We start from the raw sequence: 20,233 nt of genomic DNA, 5'->3' as shown, positions 1-20,233 counted from the left end.
ATTCTGACATTCAGAAAGAAACTCAAGACTTGGCTATTTCTACAAGCCTTCCCTGATCCATGACCTCCCCAACTACAATAACTCGCCATGGCCCTCCAGTCAATGTACCTCAACTCTGACATGGCTTCTGACTCTATATTAGTCAGTTCCGAGCTCTATGACCCGACACTATTTAGTCATGAATATACGATATTATTACAGTCCTGAGTATATGATCTTATCTATATAATTGATAGTATTCAGTCCTGAGTACATATTATTATAGTCCTGAGTATATGACCAGATATTATTTTCTCTGAGTTACCCATGCCTCTGGCTCTTCCTCCTCCCAGTTCGAGTGCCCCTGTTTTATTGTAACTTTTATCACTTTTCGCCTATTGTTCATGTTGATGTTATTGTTATTGCACCATTGTTTCTTGTAAACAGATATGATATGATTGGTATCATGAATGTCGGTATAAAAAAACCCTAAATAAATAAAATAAACAAACATAGAATTACGATAAAATAAAAATAGGAGAAACCCAAATTTGCAGGCTGATGGGTGGATTTTGTGAGGACTAACGTCCTCCTGTCCTTGGAGAACACCTGTTATAGGTAAGCAACTCTGCTTTCCGAGGACAAGCAGGATGGTAGTCATCACACATGGGGAATCCCTAGCTACAAGCTGCTTCCCAACACAAAAGGGGGCCAACAAACACCTAACCAGGTGCCAACGGGCACAACACAGGTGCTGATGGTAAGAGGGGGAGTCAGCCTAAACCCAAACAGGCCCTAAGGTTGGGAGAATTGGGTTCTACACCTCAAACAGGTTCAGGAGGATAGACTGGCCAAACCTACTGTCGCATCCATCATCCCTATCCAGACGGTAATGTGATGAGTATGGAGAGAACGCCATGTCGCAGCCTTGCAGATCTCCTCCATGGGAACTGCTTGCAAGTAGGCCACTGACGCTGCCATGGCTCTGACAGAATGAGCCTTGACATGACCCCCAAGATTCAGTCCCACCTGGGCATAGCAGAAGGAGATGCAGTCTGCTAGCCAACAGGATAGTATCTATTTGGCAACAGCAATGCCCAATCTATTCCTATCTAAAGAAATAAAAAGTTGGGTGTGTTCTATCAGCACCAGGTAGAAGGGAAAGGCTCGCTTTCAGTCCAAACTGTGGGTAGAAGCATTTGTGGTAAGCACAATTTGAATAGGGAGACTTTAAAAGGAAATCCCCTGTTCCAGACTGGAGAGTACCCGCAACCAGGACAAAGAGTCCCAGAGAGATAGGTGGCTCGGATGCAATCCTGGAGACTCTGAGTGGCTTGGCACCACTGCGATCTCAGAGTCCATTGGGCTCTGCACATGTATAAGCTTGCCAAGGGGGTGACATTGACTGTTGCAGCCATGTGACCCAACAGCCTCAACATGTGCTAAGCTGATACCTGCTCTCTTGCAACTCTTTCGTAATGGTTGCCAGAGTGACGGCCCTCTGGCGTGGCAGAAAGGCCCTGGCTTGAGCCCTGTCTAGCAGGGCTCTGATGAAGTCCAACTGAGGGGACTGACAGATGGGAATTTGGGTTATTGAGAACGAACCCTAGTGACTCCAACATCTGAATGGTCAAGCGGATGGACCAGATGACTCCTGTTTGAGATGTGCTCTTGACCAGCCAATCATCCAGATATGGGAAAACACACACTCTCAATTTGCGGAAGTACACTGCTACCACAGCCAGGCATTTTGTGAAGACTCATGGGGTGGACACGAGCCCAAACAGCAACACCCGGTACTGGAAGTGCTGTTTCTTCACAACAAATTGGAGATATTTCCTTGACTGGGGAAGATCCCAATATGGGTGTAGGCATTCTTTAGGTCAACGGAACATAGCTAGTCCCCTCTTTGCAAAAGGGGGATCATGGTGCCCAGGAAAACTAATTTTTTTTTTTTTTAGAAATTTGTTCAAGGCACTCAGGTCTAGGATGGGACAGAGTCCTCCTGTTATCTTTGAAATCAGGAATTACCTGGAGTAGAATCCCTCTTCCTCTTCGCCCTGGTGGTAAGGGCTCAACCGCTCTGGCCATTAAGAGGGAAGAGCGCGCCATCTGTAGTACCTCCTGATGCACTACCTGCCCCCAAAATAGGCACGGAGGACAATTTGGCAGGATACCCAATTGGTTTAAATTAGTAGCCCTGGCAGACAATGGACAAAACCCACTGGTCAGATGTTACACTGGAGCCACCAGTTCTCAAAGAACCACAGCCTGCCCCTGACTGGAGGGCCAATCAAAACCCCATCCCCGGAGTTAACTTAGGAGCTGGCTGGAGCTTTCTATCTGGAATGGCTGCAGGACTCCGATGACATGTATGGGATCGAGAATGCGGAGGATAGTACTTGTTTGGCAAAACAAACTTCCTGGGCCCCTGCCTCGATGGTCTCCTGGATGAAGAGGATAGGTCCAGAGTGCAAGTGGAGAGTTTCATGATGCTCCAGCTCCTCCTTGAACGTTGCTGATGCTAACGCTGACTGGGAGGAAGAAGGGGTGACCAGATCTCCCACAGACCAGTGAGGGGGAATCGGCAACTGGTATCAGGACCAGTGAAGAACATCGCAGAGCCCGGGTCTTGATGGAGGTTTGGCATTCCTTGCCACAGGATCGCTTCAGGGGCATCATGGCAAAGGCCAGTGAGTTCTCTGTGCCCGGCACTGTGCACTGAAGGTAACCGGTGCAGATTCTTCTTGGTCTTCCCACGATGCTCAGCCTGATCTTCCCCCAGTGCCAAGGTCGAGGACGATGAAATAGACATCCTCTGTCTGGAGCAGATTAGACAATGGTCGTTCCCTGGTGCCCTTATCTACCGGCGATCTCAACGGAACAGTCTGACCCACTGATGTCGATATCGTGGTGTTCATTGTTGTGGCTCTGAGATCCTCTGATGCTGTCTATGCCGACGGCTTGGATTTCCTAGACCTGAAGAGGTTGTCCATCTTGTTGCGTTGAAGCAGATGTCCGTTCAGGGTAATCTGGGTGCACCGAAGGCAACCACGGACATCATGTGATGCTCCCATCATCAGCGAAAGCCAGACATGGCCATGATGTGGCGAAACAAATGGGAAAAAGACAGTCTGTGGCTGCAGGCATGATGAAAGACAGGCAGTGAGGTGCTACCACCATGGGGGGAACCGATTGCGAAAAAAAACTTACCCGAACACCGAAAACTCTGACTGGGGACACTACAGAGAGGCACAGACAGGGACCTGGTGATGGACTTTAGTATAAAGAAGCAAAAAGCCACAAAAAGAGTTTTCCATGAGGCAAAAAGCCAAAAGTTTTAGAGCTCAATCCAACTGCGATGTTGACTGCTTCGTGGAAAAAGAGAGACTGAAGAGGGACCCCACTGGACATGTAGTATAGGGCATGCCTAGTGTGCCTAGTCAAAGTTTCTAGAAACTTTGACGTAAGTTTTCTGCATCGGGCTCCATCTGAGTATGTTACCATGTGTGTGAGGACTACCATCCTGCTTGCCCTCAGAGAAAGGGCCTTCTCACCATCATGTGTATGCGGCTTCAGAAAGAACATGGGCAATGCAATTGGCTTGATTTAAATGAAAAGCTAACATCACTTTTGGAAGAAACTTGGGATGAATGCGGAGCATCCCTTTATTGTGGAAAAGCTGCATGTACAGTGAACAACATACTAATGCCTGAAGCTCACCGACTCTTCTAGCTGATGTAATGGCAACTAGGAATAGTACTTTCCATGTGAGAAACTTGACCAAAGCCAACTCCAATTATTTGTAAACAGGCTTAATGAATTGTGCCAATTCCAAATTGAGCTGCCATGGAACTGGTGGCTTGGATATCGGAGGCCTTGTATGTCATATGCCTTTCATGAATTTTGATATTTGTTGAGTGATGACTTGATATTGTTTTTTGTATCCACTTGAACACTGTAAGCTACTATGGTACCGAGGAGTACTTTGATGTGCTGAGAGCAGAGGAGGAGACTGAGAATATTATTATAGCAATTGAAAGGCTCACGAGGCAGCACCCATGCAGGAATTCCTGCACATGCTCAGTAGAGCAAATGTTCTTTGAGTTAGGAGGGAAGAGTAAGTTTGAAACTCGATGATGTCACTAAGTGTCATGATAATTCAACCCTGCTTGTTGATATAGAAAAGGGAAAGGAAGAAACCTACCTTGTTACTAGAACCTATTTGCACATAAGAATGTATGGCACTTTCATGTGTCCAAGATACTGTATGCTTTGCTTTTTTCTATTAATTTTTTTCTCCTCTTCTTATTTTCATTCAACACCAACCTCCTCCTCCTCTCCATACCCTCTTTTATGTATCTTAGGTTCGATTGTGCTCCCCTTGGTCCCTTCTGAGTCAAGTCCCAGTTTTTTCTCCCTGTAGTGGCAGTGCCACAGATCTCTCCCCCTCTCCACCCTTTGTGCAAGCTCTCATTCCACCCTTTATCATTTGCTTTGTTTTACTCCTAACAGTCCCAATCTTGCTCTTTTCTCTCACAGCTTCTCTCTTTTACTACAGGTTGTTACTAATCCTATGCCATACTGTAAGTGGACTATAAGAAGGAGAGAAGTAAGCGCTATTGCTCATGCCTTTTCTCTTACCTTATTGGTTGTGGGCCTCTGCTGATAATCACTGCTAGGCATGGAAGCAGAAGCACTCAAAACAAGCACTTTGTGTCTCCAATCTCCTGCAACCTAGCAGTACTAATTCACTGGCATGGTACTGGTGAATTACACACTAGTATATTTGTAGTTGCTAGTGGCAATTTGGCAACCAGAAATTTCACACTGTGACATCCTATTATCTGATGTCAGCTGATATAAGCAAACAAAACGTTACTTACAGTTGTAATTAATATTTGAAATAGCCCAATGTGCATTTTTTTAAATATAGGCAGACTCCATTAACTCTTTTCACTGAAACTCACAATTTAAAATTATAAAACTTAAGTTTTAACGAAAATATATACCAACCTGCTTTGTGGAATTTTACTCAATGGCTGCCACAATTCATTCACTCTAATCCCTAAGCAGCATGAGTATTCATTTGCTATGCTGAGGAGGTTGGAGCTACATAATCACTGAAACCACTGCATCAGGGTTTTGCATTCTTTATTTAAACCTTCTTTTATAAGGATGAAGAGTTCCCCTCTAAACAAACTTTTGAGAAAGGACTCAAAGTACTCACCTCATCGCTTTCTACTAGATTTTCAAACTGAAACAGAAAAAAAAATAGTTACTAACAAGCTACCTCACACATTGTGAAAGAATCTGCTAGTTCCTGCTATGTTGTCATTCAACACATTCACAGCTATTCCTTTATATCTTCAAGCCACAAAGGCAGTTTTTGAGAATACATAGATTGTGATTTAAGAGAGGACTCTGCTGTTCACGCTCAACAACTAAGTGCACGTTCATTAGAACGAGATTACCCTTTTTCAGTGATCAAGGACATTTATAAATGCGTGTTTAATGCTAACAGAACATAGTTACTGGTGGATAACTTTGGATTCCAGATGTATGTGCTTTATAGTAGACTCATGTTACACCAATGACAGTGTCTTTATTACATATGTACTCTCAACATGCATTGCAAAGCACTAACATTTTGATTACATCTACTGGACATTCACCCTGAGGCAGCTGTTCTTTCTGTGATCAAACCATTACAGGCACCATGTGGATAGATCCAATTTCTCAAAAAAATAAATTATACAGTTCTACTGATCTTCCATCCTCTTATGTGAGATACTTTGTAAGTTGTTCCTGCCCCAAAAATTATATAAGGAGAACTAAAAGGATGGTAAGAACCCGTTTTACAGAACAACGGAATTATTTTCAGACACTAAAAACACAAATCTCTATGGTCCAGCGTTGTCTAGATGCTGGACACAGATTTCAAGATTTTAAATAGGGTATTCCTGAACAAGTTGCCCTACCCCAAAGAGAAGGTGATTTGTGATCTATGTTTTTAGTTTACACTAAGTTCAGACATTGTGCTTAGCATGCATTCAGTAGGCCATATAAAGCGAGTTGGTTTCCCAGGTCAAAATTTGGCGTCAATATGTGGAGATGTTGACAGAATCACACCAGACTCTTCTATATAGTCTGTAGAAGTTAGCATGCTCTGTAGTGCTTTTAGAATGAATGATTTTCACATCATTGCACTTAACAGTATTTTATTGTTCACAATATTTGAAGATGTGCAGCAGTGGATTTACAGATCTCTTCATCTCTTGGATATATAGATACATTGCTGCTCAGATGCTAATCCTACATAAGCTCCTCCCCCCTCCACTGGCAGCACGTCATCCTGCAGCACCTCAAGTTGCTCAGTCCCTGTCCAAGAAAACTGTCATACTGTCTGATCTACTAGATGACCATAAGCCAGACATGTGCGCCATCACTGAAACCTGGCTCAAGGACTCTGATATTGTCCTCCTCAATCAGCTCCCTTCTGACACCTATGACTTTTTCTCCATCCCTAGACCGAAGAAACGAGGTGGTGGTCTCCTCCTCGCTGCTAAAAAGCACATGAATCTCAAACCTGTAAAAATCATCACACCACACAAATTAGAGATTGGGCTATTCAAATCTCAGAATCTCCAGGTCTGCCTAGTATATGCCCCCCCTAGCATTCTCGAACACAACCCCTCCCCCTTATCGAGTTCATCTCCAACAACATCAACGCCCCTGCCATTATCCTGGGGGGGATTTCAACCTCCATGTTGATGCTACCCCCCGCTCCACCTCCTGTGAAGCCATCCTCAGCACACTCGAAGCCATCAGCTTTACCCAAGTTATCACCTCCCCCACGCACAAAGCAGGGCACACCCTGGACCTCCTCTTTGTCAACTCCAGCATTAGCCTACCCTCTAAACCACGCTGTACCCCTGTCCCATGGTCCGATCACGCTATTGTCAAATCCTCCATCTCTATAAAGATACCCAAACCATCCAAATTCCCCTCCACCACATCTTTTGCCTACATAAAATCCTGCCCCAGTGAGGACCTCACTTCAGCCTTCGCCAGCTCTTCTCTGAAACTCAACTGGTCATCTCCAAACACAGCCCTAGACTCTTGGAGCCACATCACCTTAGATATCGCAAACAAACTGTGCCCTATCACCACACATAAAACTAAACTATCTGCAAAAAAACAAAACCCATGGTACTCCCCAGACCTCAAACTAATGAAATATGAGCTCGGGCAGAAAGAATGCACATGGCGTAAAGACCCATCCCCGCAAAAAGCATCCATATTCAAATCCTCACTACATCTCTACAGGCTAGCCACCCTTAAAGCCAAATGAGACTACTACGCCCTAAAAATCCACGATTACAAATATAACCCCAAAGCCCTCTTCACCTATGTTTCTTCCCTTACCAAACACACATCCCCCCCCCCCCCCCCCCAATTCCTGACAGCGAAGCTAGCAGCAAATGTGAAGAACTGGGATGCTACTTTCATAACAAAATCGCAACCATCCTTCTCCGATTTCCCTATTCTCCCTCCTAGCTGACACAGGCACTGTCCCACCCTTGTCCTCCTTTAACGACCTTGAACTCGTTTCATCCACTGAAATCACATCTATCCTCAAAAAGATGAAACCTGCGACTCATCCATCAGACACTATCCCCACCAAAGCCCTCCTCACCATACCTGACATCATTTCCAAACCCAATGCAGATGTTATCAATTGCTCCCTCTCTTCAGGCATTGTCCCTGACCCACTCAAGCATGCTGTGGTCAAACCTCTGCTCAAAAAACCCGCACTTGACCCCCAAAGACTTTGCCAACTTTCGCCCTATCTCCTTTTCATCTCAAAAATCATGGAGAAGGTCAACTCGCAACTTACAGAATTCCTTGAAACTCACAACCTTCTCCACCCTTCTCAATTTGGCTTCCGTAAACACCTCAACACTGAGACCCTCTTACTTTCCTTGACAGACTACTTACTCAGGGGAATGGATCAAGGTCACAGCTACTTTCTTGCTCTACTGGACATTTCAGCAGCTTTTGACACCATAAATCACACCCACCTCCTTGCCCGCCTAACAGACATTGGCCTTTCCAGCACAGCCCTTAAGTGGTTCTCATCCTACCTCGACAATAGGAAATTCACCGTGAAAATAGGCAATGCTGAGTCCTCCCACTACGCCCTCGCCCAAGGAGTCCTCCAAGGCTCCTCCCTCTCTTCTACCCTCTTTAACATGTACCTCACCCCCTTGTGCAAAGTCTTATCAGAACTTAGCCTCAAATTCTCTCCCTACGCTGATGATGTGCAAATCATCATACCCATCCAAGGCTCCCTCTCTGACACCCTTGAATCCTGGGGAAACCATCTCGCTGCCATCAACTCCTTACTTACCAACCTCCACCTTGCTCTAAACACTGCCAAAACTGAACTCCTCCTCATATCCCATCACCCCCTATCAATCCCGCACTCACAATTGACTCTGCTATCAAGATTCCTCATGCACAGCCCTGTGCAAGGAACCTGGGGGTCCTAATCGGCCAACAACTTAACTTCAAAAAACATATCAGTGCCATACTCAGAGGGTTTTCTTCAAACAAAGTCTTAAACCTGAAACCTCTCCTTCACGCTAGTGACTTCCGCACTGTCGTCCAGGCTACACTGGCATCCAAGATGGATTACTGTAACTCCCTCTTTCTTGGCCTACCCTACTCCTCCTTAAAGCCCCTCCAAATGCTACAGAACACTGTAGCCAGAACCCTCTCCAATGCTCATAAATATGACCATATTTCCCCTATACTGAAGGACCTACACTGGCTCCCTATTCCCTCCCGCATCCTCTTTAAATCCCTGACCATTATCCATAAAGCCTTATATTCCCATCACTCCAAATGGCTGGTAGATCCCCCTCCAATTTGCCTGCTCGAATCGACCGACAAGGACCACTAACAAAGGGTATCTCCATGTGCCATCCCTAAAGAAAGCACACCTCACAGCTACAAGGGATCAGGCGCTCTCCATTGCTGGACCTATGCACTGGAACTCACTCCCAACCCACCTCAGACTTGAACCTTGCATCACCAAATTCAGAGCCCAGCTCAAAACCTGGCTATTCAAACAAGCCTTTCCCTGTAGGAGTTCAGATTCCTATAAACACCGTTGAATGTGAGAAAAACTGAAAACCTCTGATTAACAACGCCAGCATTGAAACGCACCATATTGAATGCACTAATATCTGACACGCACTGGAATGCACTACGTACTGACGCAGTGAAACGCACTGCCATTTTATAATTACATTTTTGTACTGTAATAATTAATGCTGCTAGAAAATGTCTAATATTATGTCTGTCAAATGACATATGCAATGGTCTGATTGTTACGCCTACTTAGAAAGAATGTATAAAATTCTGCTCCCTTAGGGGAGTGGCATGCAGTTGTTCTAAGCCTTTGTCTTAGCTGCATCTTGCTGCAATAAAAGGTTTTTCTTTGCGGATCAGTTGTCTGGACCTCTTTACTGCCTAACGGTTTCATCCCCAACACCCTTGATGAATATTGAATTGTGATGGATCATGACCTGAATTTGACTATGAACTTGTTCTTATGACATTATAGTTCACTTGTTAATTGTTCCTATGCTTCTCTGCTCTCCTATTGGTTTTTTGTACCCCCTACCCTTCCCCTGTTACTTGTAATTTCCGTTGCTTTTGTTCCATGTAAACCGAGGTGATGTTTAGACTAACATCAGTATAGAAGACTCTTTAAATAAATAAATAAATAAATAAATAATAATGGAGGAGCAACTCTCAGCAGGCAGGAACTGGAGATCCGGGGGATTTAACAGATCTCATTTATCACCTTAAATCCCCCGGATCTCCAGCTCCTGCCTGCTGAGAGAGAGATGCTCCTCCATTACAACTTGAGGTGCTGCAGGATGTCATGCTGCTAGTGGAAGGGGGAGGAGCTTGTGGAGAATCAGCCGCTGCTTCCTTTGCTGCTTGAGGACAAGTGGGGAGCCAATTTCACTGTTTTCTTGGCTTCCTCTTCTTCCATTGAGGACCGGGGAGATGGAGTCACTGGTTCCAACGCTGAGCGGTGTTCTGAGTCTTGTGTATTGCAGGCCCTGTGATGAGTCTCTAGTTTCCAACTAAGCCAGTGCTGTCACACTAAAAGCAATTTGGGATCTGATAGTAGGCTTTGGCAGCTCACTGAAGGACTGCAATACGAAGATAGATCTCATATCTAACAAGGTGGATACCTTGGGGATCAATTATGATTCCCAATTTGGGAAATCAAATCTAAGACCTTGGCAATGTAAAATGCTATTGGAAACATACAGACTAATTCTGCAGAAGTTAAGAATCAAAATAACTTATCTTGCAGGGTTGAATTCCTTGAGAACTATACCAGACATTTGAATTTATGATTTTGGAATTTCCTCAAGGTGGTTGGTGAAAATCCCTACCATACTGTGAGGAAATATTTTCTTGAGACTCAATTTCAATTCTGATAGGGTTCCTGCCGTAAATAAAGTGCAATTTTTCCATCTGTTAATCAAGTGAGCTCTCAGCGGTCTCAGCTTGCCCAGTATCCTGTTATTGAAAATTTTACAGATTTCTCTTGAGAATTCAGATACTGAGATTGAGTGCTCTACACTGCTTTTTTTTTTTTTTTTTTAATTTCTGAGCAGGATGTAAGTGAGGTGATGAAAAGATATTTTAGGAATATTTCTTCCCCGTTTCATGGACAAATGATTCATATTTTTCCTGATTTTGCTTGTTCTACACAACAGAGAAGGAAATATTTTTTTGCTCTTAGGTCTAAGGCTATTTCCTTAGGGTGTTCCTTTGTGCTTAGATACCCCTGTAAATGTTATTAGATAATATAATGATCGCTATATGTTCTTCTTTCCTGAACAACTCAAGCCTTTCATTAATTCCAGGAGAGTTTTGACTTTTACTTCTGTAACCCAGTAGGTCTAGTCATTGATCCACTTAGGAAGTATCATGGCTTGAATCTCATGTTAAGCTAATTTCTTTTGTTATACATTTCCTTTTGTCTCCTAATTTTTACCGCCCTTTATTCATAAATTGTTACTTTTGGAGATGATTGATTGTTAAGTTTTATTTTCCTAGCTTTGGATTTCTCATTTTTGTAATATTGAATTATCTTTTTTCTGTAAGCAAGGAGTATTATTTTCTTTAATGTATAAAATTAATAAATATAAATAAAAAAAAAACCTTTAAGAATTGCTTGGCAAAACTGTTTGATGAAGCATTTTCTAGGCAGTAGTAAGCAGTGATGTTAACGACAGAAGATCAGTCTTGCAAATATTTCCAACTGAAGAAGAGTAAAAATGGGTTTAGGAAGCTGCATTAACTCAGACTTTTCTCTTACTCTTAAATTGTTCTGATTTTGTGTAACAATAAGAAATGCAATCAGACGTCCATGTGCATAGACTTACATTTGTAACTGAAAACCCCTATTGACTGGGTTGAAGGAGATGAATAATTGAAGACTCTCTCTAAAACTGTTCTCTCCAAATAGAGAGCAATAAAGCTCTTCTGTAATCCAATATTAGAAAATCCAGTTCATGTTTGTAGGCGTGCAGTCTTGGAAAATATGTTGGCAATACAAAGTAATGATTTAAGTGAAACCAAGAGACCATTCTACATTTTCAAAACTTGTCTATTAGAAAACTTTCAGTATATAAAGAAAATGAGACTAGTGCTTGCAACTCGATTACTCCATGAAGAAGTTACTGTTATAAAAAATAAAGCCTTCAAGAAAGGAATTTTAGTTCCGATAGTGCTAGAATGTTAGTTACCTAGGAATGGCTGATAGGCAATTTATAAATCTTGCAAATAAATAGAGGCTTGAATGGTGATTTCATGATCTGACCCAGAATTATATTTAGATACCAAGGAGTAAAAGGATCTTTCACCAGTTGTTTAAAATGAGTCCAGCTTTTCATTAATCTGGCAACTGTAGGCTGCTGGGAGATAAGAATTCCTTCTGAATTCTCATGTTATACTCAAAGTGTTAAGATGCACCCTGACGGAGCTAGTTTTCAGAAAAGCTTAAGAGGCATTTAAGAAAGAAGGGCAGCCTCCCGCCCTGTCCGGGAGTAGCTTTTTACATCCTACTGGTCCTGAGTCCATCTGGCTACATGCTAGGAAATGGAGAAATTACTTGCCTGAATTTCGTTTTCCTTAGTGTAGACAGATGGGCTCAGAATCCTGCCCACGGCTGCCCCCGAAAAGGAAAACCTCGGATAGCGAACCTCGAGACTAAGCAAATATGGGTAAGCCGCGGCCTACCCCTAGTTCAAGACACCCACAGTTGTCCAGTGTCAACATTAATTGGTTGAGTGCACTGGCGGTCTCCAGTTTGGAAATTAGTTGAACCAGTTCAATCAAGTTTTAATCAAGTTATTTAAGCAAAGATATATCCACAATGGCTTGTCAAAGAGAATACTGAAGAGCTGAGGTTACTGCAGGGGTATATCTAGAGTGACATCAGTTTTGAAATCTGACTCAGTCTTCCATCTGCTAGCAGAAGAGCACAATAATCACTGGTCCTGAGTTCATCTGCCTACACTAAGGAAAACGAAATTATCAGGCAAGTAATTTCTCCAATGTTAATACAAACAAAATATACAGTTTGAAATGTTTGTATGCTAATGCCCAAAGTCTAAGAAGTAAGATGGGAGAATCAGGGTGTATAGCAGTGAATAATGACAGACTTAATTGGCATCTCAGAGACATGGTGAAGAGAGGATAATCAATGGGATACAAATTATACTGTAATGAAGAGAGGAGCATCTTGGTAGCGGGATGGTGCTTTATGTCTAGGATGGCATAGAGCAGTGGTCCCCAACCCTGTCCTGGGGGCCCACCAGCCAGTCGGGTTTTCAGGATATCCACAATGAATATGCATGAGAGAAAATTTGCATGTTATGGTGGCAGTGCATGCAAATTTTCTTTCATGCTGGGCCCCCAGGACAGGGTTGGGGACCACTGGCTTAGAGAGTCCAACAGGATAAAGATCCTGCATGAAACTAAATGCACAATCAAAGCTTTATCGGTAGAAATCCTTTGCGTGTTGGGGAACAGTATAGTCATAGGAGTATACTACCATCCACCTGGCCAAGATGGTGAGATGGACAGTGAAACGCTAAGAGAAATTAGGGAAATTAACCAAATTGGTAGTGCAGTAATAATGGGACATTTCAATTACCCCAAATATTGACTGGGTAAGTGAAACATCAGGACATGCTACAGAGAGAAAGTTCCTGGATGGAATAAATGACATTTTATCAAGCAGTTGGTTCAGGAACTAGAGAGGGAGCTATTTTAGATTTAATTCTCAGGGGAGCGCAGGATTTGGTGAGAAAGGAAACAGGGGAGGGGCCACTTGGCAATAGTGATCATATGATCAAATTTGAATTAATGTCTGAAAGGGGGACAGTAAGTAAATCCATGGCTGTAGCACTAAACTTTCAAAAGGAAAAACTTTGATAAAATGTGAAAAATAATTAAAAAAAAAATTGAAAGCTGCAGCTACAAAGGTAAAAATTGTGCAACAGGTGGACATTGTTAAAAAATACCATCCTAGAAGCACAGTCCATATGTATTCCACACATTAAGAAAGGTGGAAGGAAGGTCAAACTATTGCCAGCATGGCTAAAAAGTGAGGTGGAAGTAGTTATTTTAGTCAAAAAGATCTTCATTCAAAAATTGGAAGAAGGATCCATCAGAAGAAAAAACAATTAAGCATAAGCACTGGCAAGTTAAATGTAAGTCATTGATAAGACAGGTTAAGACCGAATTTGAAAATAAATTGGCCGAAGAGGTAAAAACTCAAAATAAAAACTTTAAAAAATATATCTCTTGACATTGCTCGTGATACACAAGTTAGGAGAAAGCAATTTATACTTATGAGAGGAGAAGTTCTACAGAGGGGCCAAATTTGTATTAAGATTTCCATGTCGTTGTATTATTATTAATCAGGGAGTGAAATGTTTTCAATCAACCTGATCAGTTACGATCATATTTGGATACCCAATCCTAAGAATCCCCATTGTGCTGGTAGAGTAGTGTTTAATGGCGAGTATTGACACAATTACAATATATTGATTTACTATTTTGCAATCTGCTTCTTTACTTTTATCTCTTCCTTCAACTTTCTCAATTTTCTTATGATTGTAATGTAAGGATAATGCACAGAAAGTTGTATTATGATGTTTGTTTGTTTTCAAGTGATTTTTTTTTCTAAAATCTGTGAAATGTATCTTAAGATATTAGAAAATTATATATATATATATATATATCTCTGAAGCAGAAAGCCTGCGAGGGAGTCAGTTAGACAGTTAGATGTTCGAGGAGTTAAAGGGGCACTTAGGGAAGATAAGGCCATCGTGGAAAGATTAAACAATTTCTTTGCTTCGGTGTTTACTGAAGAGATGTTGGGGAGATACCTTTTCCAGAGACTGTTTTCAAGGGTGATGATTCAGATGGACTGAAGGGGTGAATAAACATGTGGACAAAGGTGAACCAGTAGATGTGGTGTATTTGGATTTTTCAGAAGGCGTTTGACAAAGTCCCGCATGAGAGGCTTCTAAGAAAACTTAAAAAAAAAAGTCATGGGATAGGAGGCGATGTCCTTATCGCAAGCTGGTTAAAAGACAGGAAACAGTAGGATTAAATGGTTTGTTTTCACGGTGGAAAAAAGTAAACAGTAGAGTGCCTCAGGGATTTGTACTTGGACCAGTGCTTTTTAATATATTGATAAATGACCTGGAATGGGGTACAACGAGTGAGGTGATCAAATTTGTGGATGACACAAAATTATGCAGAGTAGTTAAATCTCAAGTGGATTGTGATAAATTGCAGGAGGACCTTGTGAGACCAGAAGATTGGACTTCCAAATGGCAGATGAAATTTAATGTGGACAAGTGCAAAGTGATGCATGTAGGGAAAAATAACCCTTGCTGTAATTACACAATGTTTGGTTCTATCTTAGGAGTTACCCCTCAGGAAAGAGACCTAGGTCTCATAGTGGATAATACATTGAAATTGTCAGCTCAGTGTGCTGTGGCAATCAAAAAAGCAAACAGAATGTTAGGAATTAAGAAGGGAATGGCAAATAAAACTATGAATGTTATAATGCTCTATCACTCCATGGTGAGACCACATCTTGAATACTGTGTGCAATTCTGGTCACCGCAACTCAAAAAAAAATAGTTGCACTGGAAGAAGTGCAGAGAAGGTGACCAAAATGATAAGATTCATGGAACAACTGCCTTATGAGGTAAGGCTAAGGAACTTAGGGCTGTTCAGTTTGGAGAAGAGACAAATGAGGAGGGATATGAGAGGTCTACAAAATCATGAAAGGACTTGAAAAAGTTAATGTAAATTGGTTATTCACTCTCTCAGATAATAGAAGGACTAGGGGGCACTCCATGAAGTTAGCAAGTAGCTCATTTAAAACAAATCAAAGAAAATTCTTTCACTCAGCGCATAGTTAAGCTCTGCAATTCACTGCCAGAGGATGAGGTTACAGCAGTTAGTGTAACTGGGTTGAAAAAAGGTTTGGATAAGTTCCCAGAGGAAAAATCCATCAAATGCTATTAATAAGGAATAGTAGCTTGAGATTTGTTTGGGTACTCGCTAGGTACTTGCGACTTGGCCCCTGTTGGAAACAGGATACTGGGCTTAATGGACCCTTGGTCTGACCTAGTATGGCATACCTTATATGTTCTTATGTAATAATTTTCATCCACGTCAAGAAAGGTGTAGGCATTCTGCTCTCTTTATAAGAACTTTGACCTTATTTTATCTGATTTAAATGTCAGATAAACCATGTGCTAATCCTTTATACCTCTTCTTCCCTCATTCCTAATCCTCCCCTTTCCTCCCCCTTCCTGACTCTTCTTCCCTCCTCTACTCTTATCCCTTTTCTTATTCTCGATTCCCCCATCCTATTTTCCCTTTGTGCCTCTATCCTTTTCCATCCCTCTTGCTTAAGATCCCTTCTTCATTTTCCTCCTCAGATCGCTTCTCTCCCATTCCTAGATCCATTTTCCTCTAATAAAGCACCAAATTAACTGGACACAGAAAATACTGGAGTATCACTTTTTATAAAGTAAGAAAAATATTAACATTGTGAATCTGCAAATATGCCAGAGAATTTTGAAAAATATACTACAAAGTTTGTTAACTCTTGTGGCAAAGTCTTGAAAAATCTGCCGCAGGAACCCAAGGGTATGATGTTTCTTCTTCAAAAAGTTTACAAATGTAAATCTGAACACAGATAAGTAATGTATCTAGGATTTCTATAGTTGCATGATTGTTCAAAACTGCACACTCTACTACAAGCATCACTTTGATACAAACACATATGAATCATGCAAATCCAGAAAAATTGTTTTTAGTATCTGAGCTATTGTATTCATTGATATAAAAAAAATCTCTATTTATTGTGTTGCACACAATTTTTCAAAATGGAACATTACTTTTCTACCAAATAAATTCAAACAAACTACGTAAACGAAAGCTGGAGAAGTGCATGTTTGTACCAAAAAAGATGTATTTCATAATTTCCTTTCATGCCCTGCTTTATCATCACATGCATCGGGTACTATCTCCATTTACTGATTTGGACAAAATTTAGCAGAAATCCTCTTATGTCAGAAAGCTCACATTTAACAACTTTCAGGCAAATAGTTTCACAGAGGGCTCTTCATCCATGAGTATAGGAAGACATAGCAACAAGAAGTGTGTCACATGGATGAAACGCAACTAAAAAAAAAACCCCAAAAACAAACCCTGCATAAAGCCTCAAATTTGGTAATGAGGTCACTTCCATATTAAAAACTGATGACTAAGGCCAGTCTTGTGGTTCTGATGTAACACTGAGTAACCAACCTACTCCATCTTGCTGACTTACAAAGATGAGTGAAAAGCTGACATCTGATATTAAAGAGCTTTTTTACAAAATGACATTTCACAGGAAGGCTTCATCTGCCCCAGTATTTTTTTTATATGTATCTCCAAACCTATTTATTAAAATGACATACTAAAATTGATATACCGGTAATTAAAAATAGTGACTGAGAGAAATCATATTACATAAGATTATCCTAAATTTGCAACTTGTATTATGCTTCTCAATTTACAAAACATTACGAGCCTAAATACTCACCTCGATAGTAAAATGTTCTCCTGTTGAACAGGTTCTAAAATATTTTGATCTGAAAATAAAAAGAATCAATATGATTATTCCTGAATTCAGCAGTATATTAATAAATAAATAAATTAGAGCATCACCTGCAAGAACTGTTTTTAATTTCTGCTGTTCATGATTAGCAGCATAAATATACTTTGCTGCCTTTCAGTCTACAATTAAATGTAAAGTCCAAGTCATGAGCTGAAGACAGTCCCTTCTTGACTTCTGGACTAGGATTAAGGAGCTGTACAATATAGGGGAGGAGGGGTGTGAAGGCTCTGCTACCCGATTCTTATGGAGAAATTCAATTGTTTGGACCTTGACCAAACTGGGAAAATAAAAATTACACATGCAAATATCTTTACACCTCTCAGAGGTGCAGTTTTTTTTTGGTTTTTTTTAACTGCATATTCATGCAAATTGCATTACTTTAAGTGATTTGCACCAACCCAGATTAATTATTAATTGACTGTTTAGCATTCAAATGCATGCTAATGAATTAATTTACATTTCTTTTCCAGATTAGGTTGTTATGTCTGCATTAACAGTTAGGAACATTCCCTCTCCCCTTTATTCTAACTCTTTCCTAAACTTAAAAAGACTTAATACCATGTTTGTTATTCTCTTACAAAAAATATTCGTACCTATAAGACTAAAAATTACATTTTACACAACAAATTAACACATTTTGTAATATAAAACAGTCAAAAGCTGTTCAATTTTTCAGTATGACCAATGTGTTTGACACACCACTGTCTACTCATCCAATTAAATACTAATAATAAAAATTGGCAAACTTAACACTACTTTTTACAGAAAACAGAACATTCAAAATCAGGGGTTCTAAAAGATTTCAGATCATTGTTACTTAATCAGATGGTATAATCACTCAAAATATTCCAGATCTCTCAATGTAATAGCTAAACACACAGCATGCTATCAAGCTTAACAGATTGATTTTACATAGCTCACACCAAATGTTCAAGTTCTCTCAATTTTAAAGTTGATCCTTGATAAGGGGACACTCGTTTCACCCAGTAAGTGCTACCTCAGGGGAATATAGTTCAGTGTATTCTTCTGATGGACAATATTTTAACACAATGGAGTAGTTTTTGGAATTAATCGATAAATTACATGCTAGGCAATTTAAAAGGTTTTAAAAGAATTTACATTAATTCTCTTCCTGACCAAAAGTTTTTAATTTCTTCAAAGACAAAACATCTCAACAGGAGGGCAAATCAAGAGCTGTGAAAGAAAGCAGAGTACAGCCTGAGCAACAATGTCAGGTAGTGCGCTCAAAACAGTTGAAAAAAGTATGCGGACAGTTCTTAACCTGCGGCCTCGCAGTCTTCAAGAAGTGCCTGATTTGAGAATCGTTCTGCCCACATCCGCTGAGGTCTGCCTATCTAAGCAGTAGTTTGCTGTGAACGTGTTCCGCGAAGACCAGGTGGCAGCTTTGCAAATGTCTAGAATGGGTACCTCATGAAGGTGAGCAAGTGAAGCAGCCGCCATAGCATGGATTTGGTGAGCCTTAGGGGGGTAGACAAGGCTTCTGAATGCTTCTGATAGCAGAACTGTATGCATTCAGGTATCTTTGGCGCACGAGGTGCAGAACAAATAAGATGGATGCAAAATTGAGGAACTAGCCATACTGGATGATCGCCTTTCATACTGGAAGAAAGTGGGAGAGTCTGCCCCCTACTGGTAGCAGTAGAGATGGGTTCACACTCCCTAAAAACCCTGAGGGGGTTTAGTTGGGTTGGTGTCTTGAAGCGGACAAGGCTGCCAAGGAAGGCATTGTCAAGACCCTTGCTGCCGAGGGTGACTTGATGCCTATGGTTGAGGCCAGTAGGATGGGTAAGGCCTGTAGGGACATTGTTGGTAATAAGGCTTCCTATAGGATAAGAAATACTGTTTAGAGGAAGCTGCATTGGAAGGAGAGGATAGTGACATGACGGCCACTTTCTGCTCCTTGAGCTGTGCTAGTCTCTCTCAATTTGTCTCCAAAGAGATTATCCGGGAGACAAGGGAGGTTAGCAAGCTTTTCATGCATATCTTCACGAATTGCAGTTGCTCAAAGCCATGCTAAACGTCGAGCAGTGATGGCATTTGCCTCTCTGGGTTTGGAACCAGTACTATCACTTCTCTAGTGCCACAAGTCTATCTAGGGTCATTCTCATTACCTCGCTTTTCTCTAGTGATCTGCAGGGGGGACTCCAAAAAGAATTCTGGCACTGTGGTAGGGAGTGCCCCCGGCAGATAACCTCCAGGACCCACCTATCCCTGGTGACTTGGGCACATTCCCTGAAAAACAGTGTTAGGCGACCGCCCACTATAGGAGGGCCCCACCCCCCCAACCATCATTTAGCCCCTTTAAACCCTCTGAGAGCTCTGGGGGTTTTATCTCTAACCCAGCCTTGTGCTGTTTGAAAGGGCTGTCTCAGTCTAAAACCCCTAAAACCCCTACTACCTAGAACTCTCACTTGCCTAAACTCTCTAAATTCTTTGTTTAAAGGGCCTTAAGGGACCTTTGGGACTATCCTCTGGGAATCTCTGCAACTTTGAATCTACCAGGCTTTTCATTAGGGCATCTAATTCTTCCTCAAAGAGGAGATATCCTTTGAAGGGCAGGATGTTTAATCTTGCTTTAGAGAGTGCATCCGCCGCCCAATGTCTGCGCCACAAAAGTCTCCTTGCCACCATTACCGATGCCATCTGCTTGGCTGAGGTTCTGATGAGATCATAGTGTCTGCCAGAAAGGCCATTCCTGATTATTCTGGCCATATCTCCTGGGCTTCTCCTATCCCTAGCATTTCTTCCTGGAGCTGCTGGAGCCATTTGACCAATGCTCTGGCTACACAGCCCCCATGCACTGCTGCTTGTAAAGACAAACTAGCTGCCTCAAATACTTTCTTCAAAAAGGCTTCTACCTTTCTATCCTGTGTTATCTCTTAAGGAGGTGCCCCCTTCTACCAGTATATTGCCTTTTTTTTTTTTTTTTTGACA

General features: G+C 41.6%; 1 protein-coding gene across 2 annotated transcripts in view; it reads right to left on the bottom strand.

Annotated features, from left to right (window-relative positions):
• Positions 1–20,233, bottom strand: part of AP1AR (adaptor related protein complex 1 associated regulatory protein) — a 152,938-nt gene that overhangs the window by 120,551 nt on the left and 12,154 nt on the right. For both annotated transcript variants that reach the window (XM_029596201.1, XM_029596193.1), the window contains exons 2-3: positions 17,204–17,252; positions 5,210–5,236 (exon numbers count right to left, since the gene is read on the bottom strand). In XM_029596201.1, the coding sequence (XP_029452061.1) occupies positions 5,210–5,236; positions 17,204–17,252 (76 nt within the window). The remainder of the gene's footprint in view (positions 1–5,209; positions 5,237–17,203; positions 17,253–20,233) is intronic.

Source organism: Rhinatrema bivittatum, chromosome 1, assembly GCF_901001135.1.
Source record: "Rhinatrema bivittatum chromosome 1, aRhiBiv1.1, whole genome shotgun sequence".
In the NCBI taxonomy this organism is placed as follows: domain Eukaryota; kingdom Metazoa; phylum Chordata; class Amphibia; order Gymnophiona; family Rhinatrematidae; genus Rhinatrema; species Rhinatrema bivittatum.
Note: the sequence above shows the minus strand (reverse complement) of the source record. Positions and strands in the feature narration are given on the sequence as shown.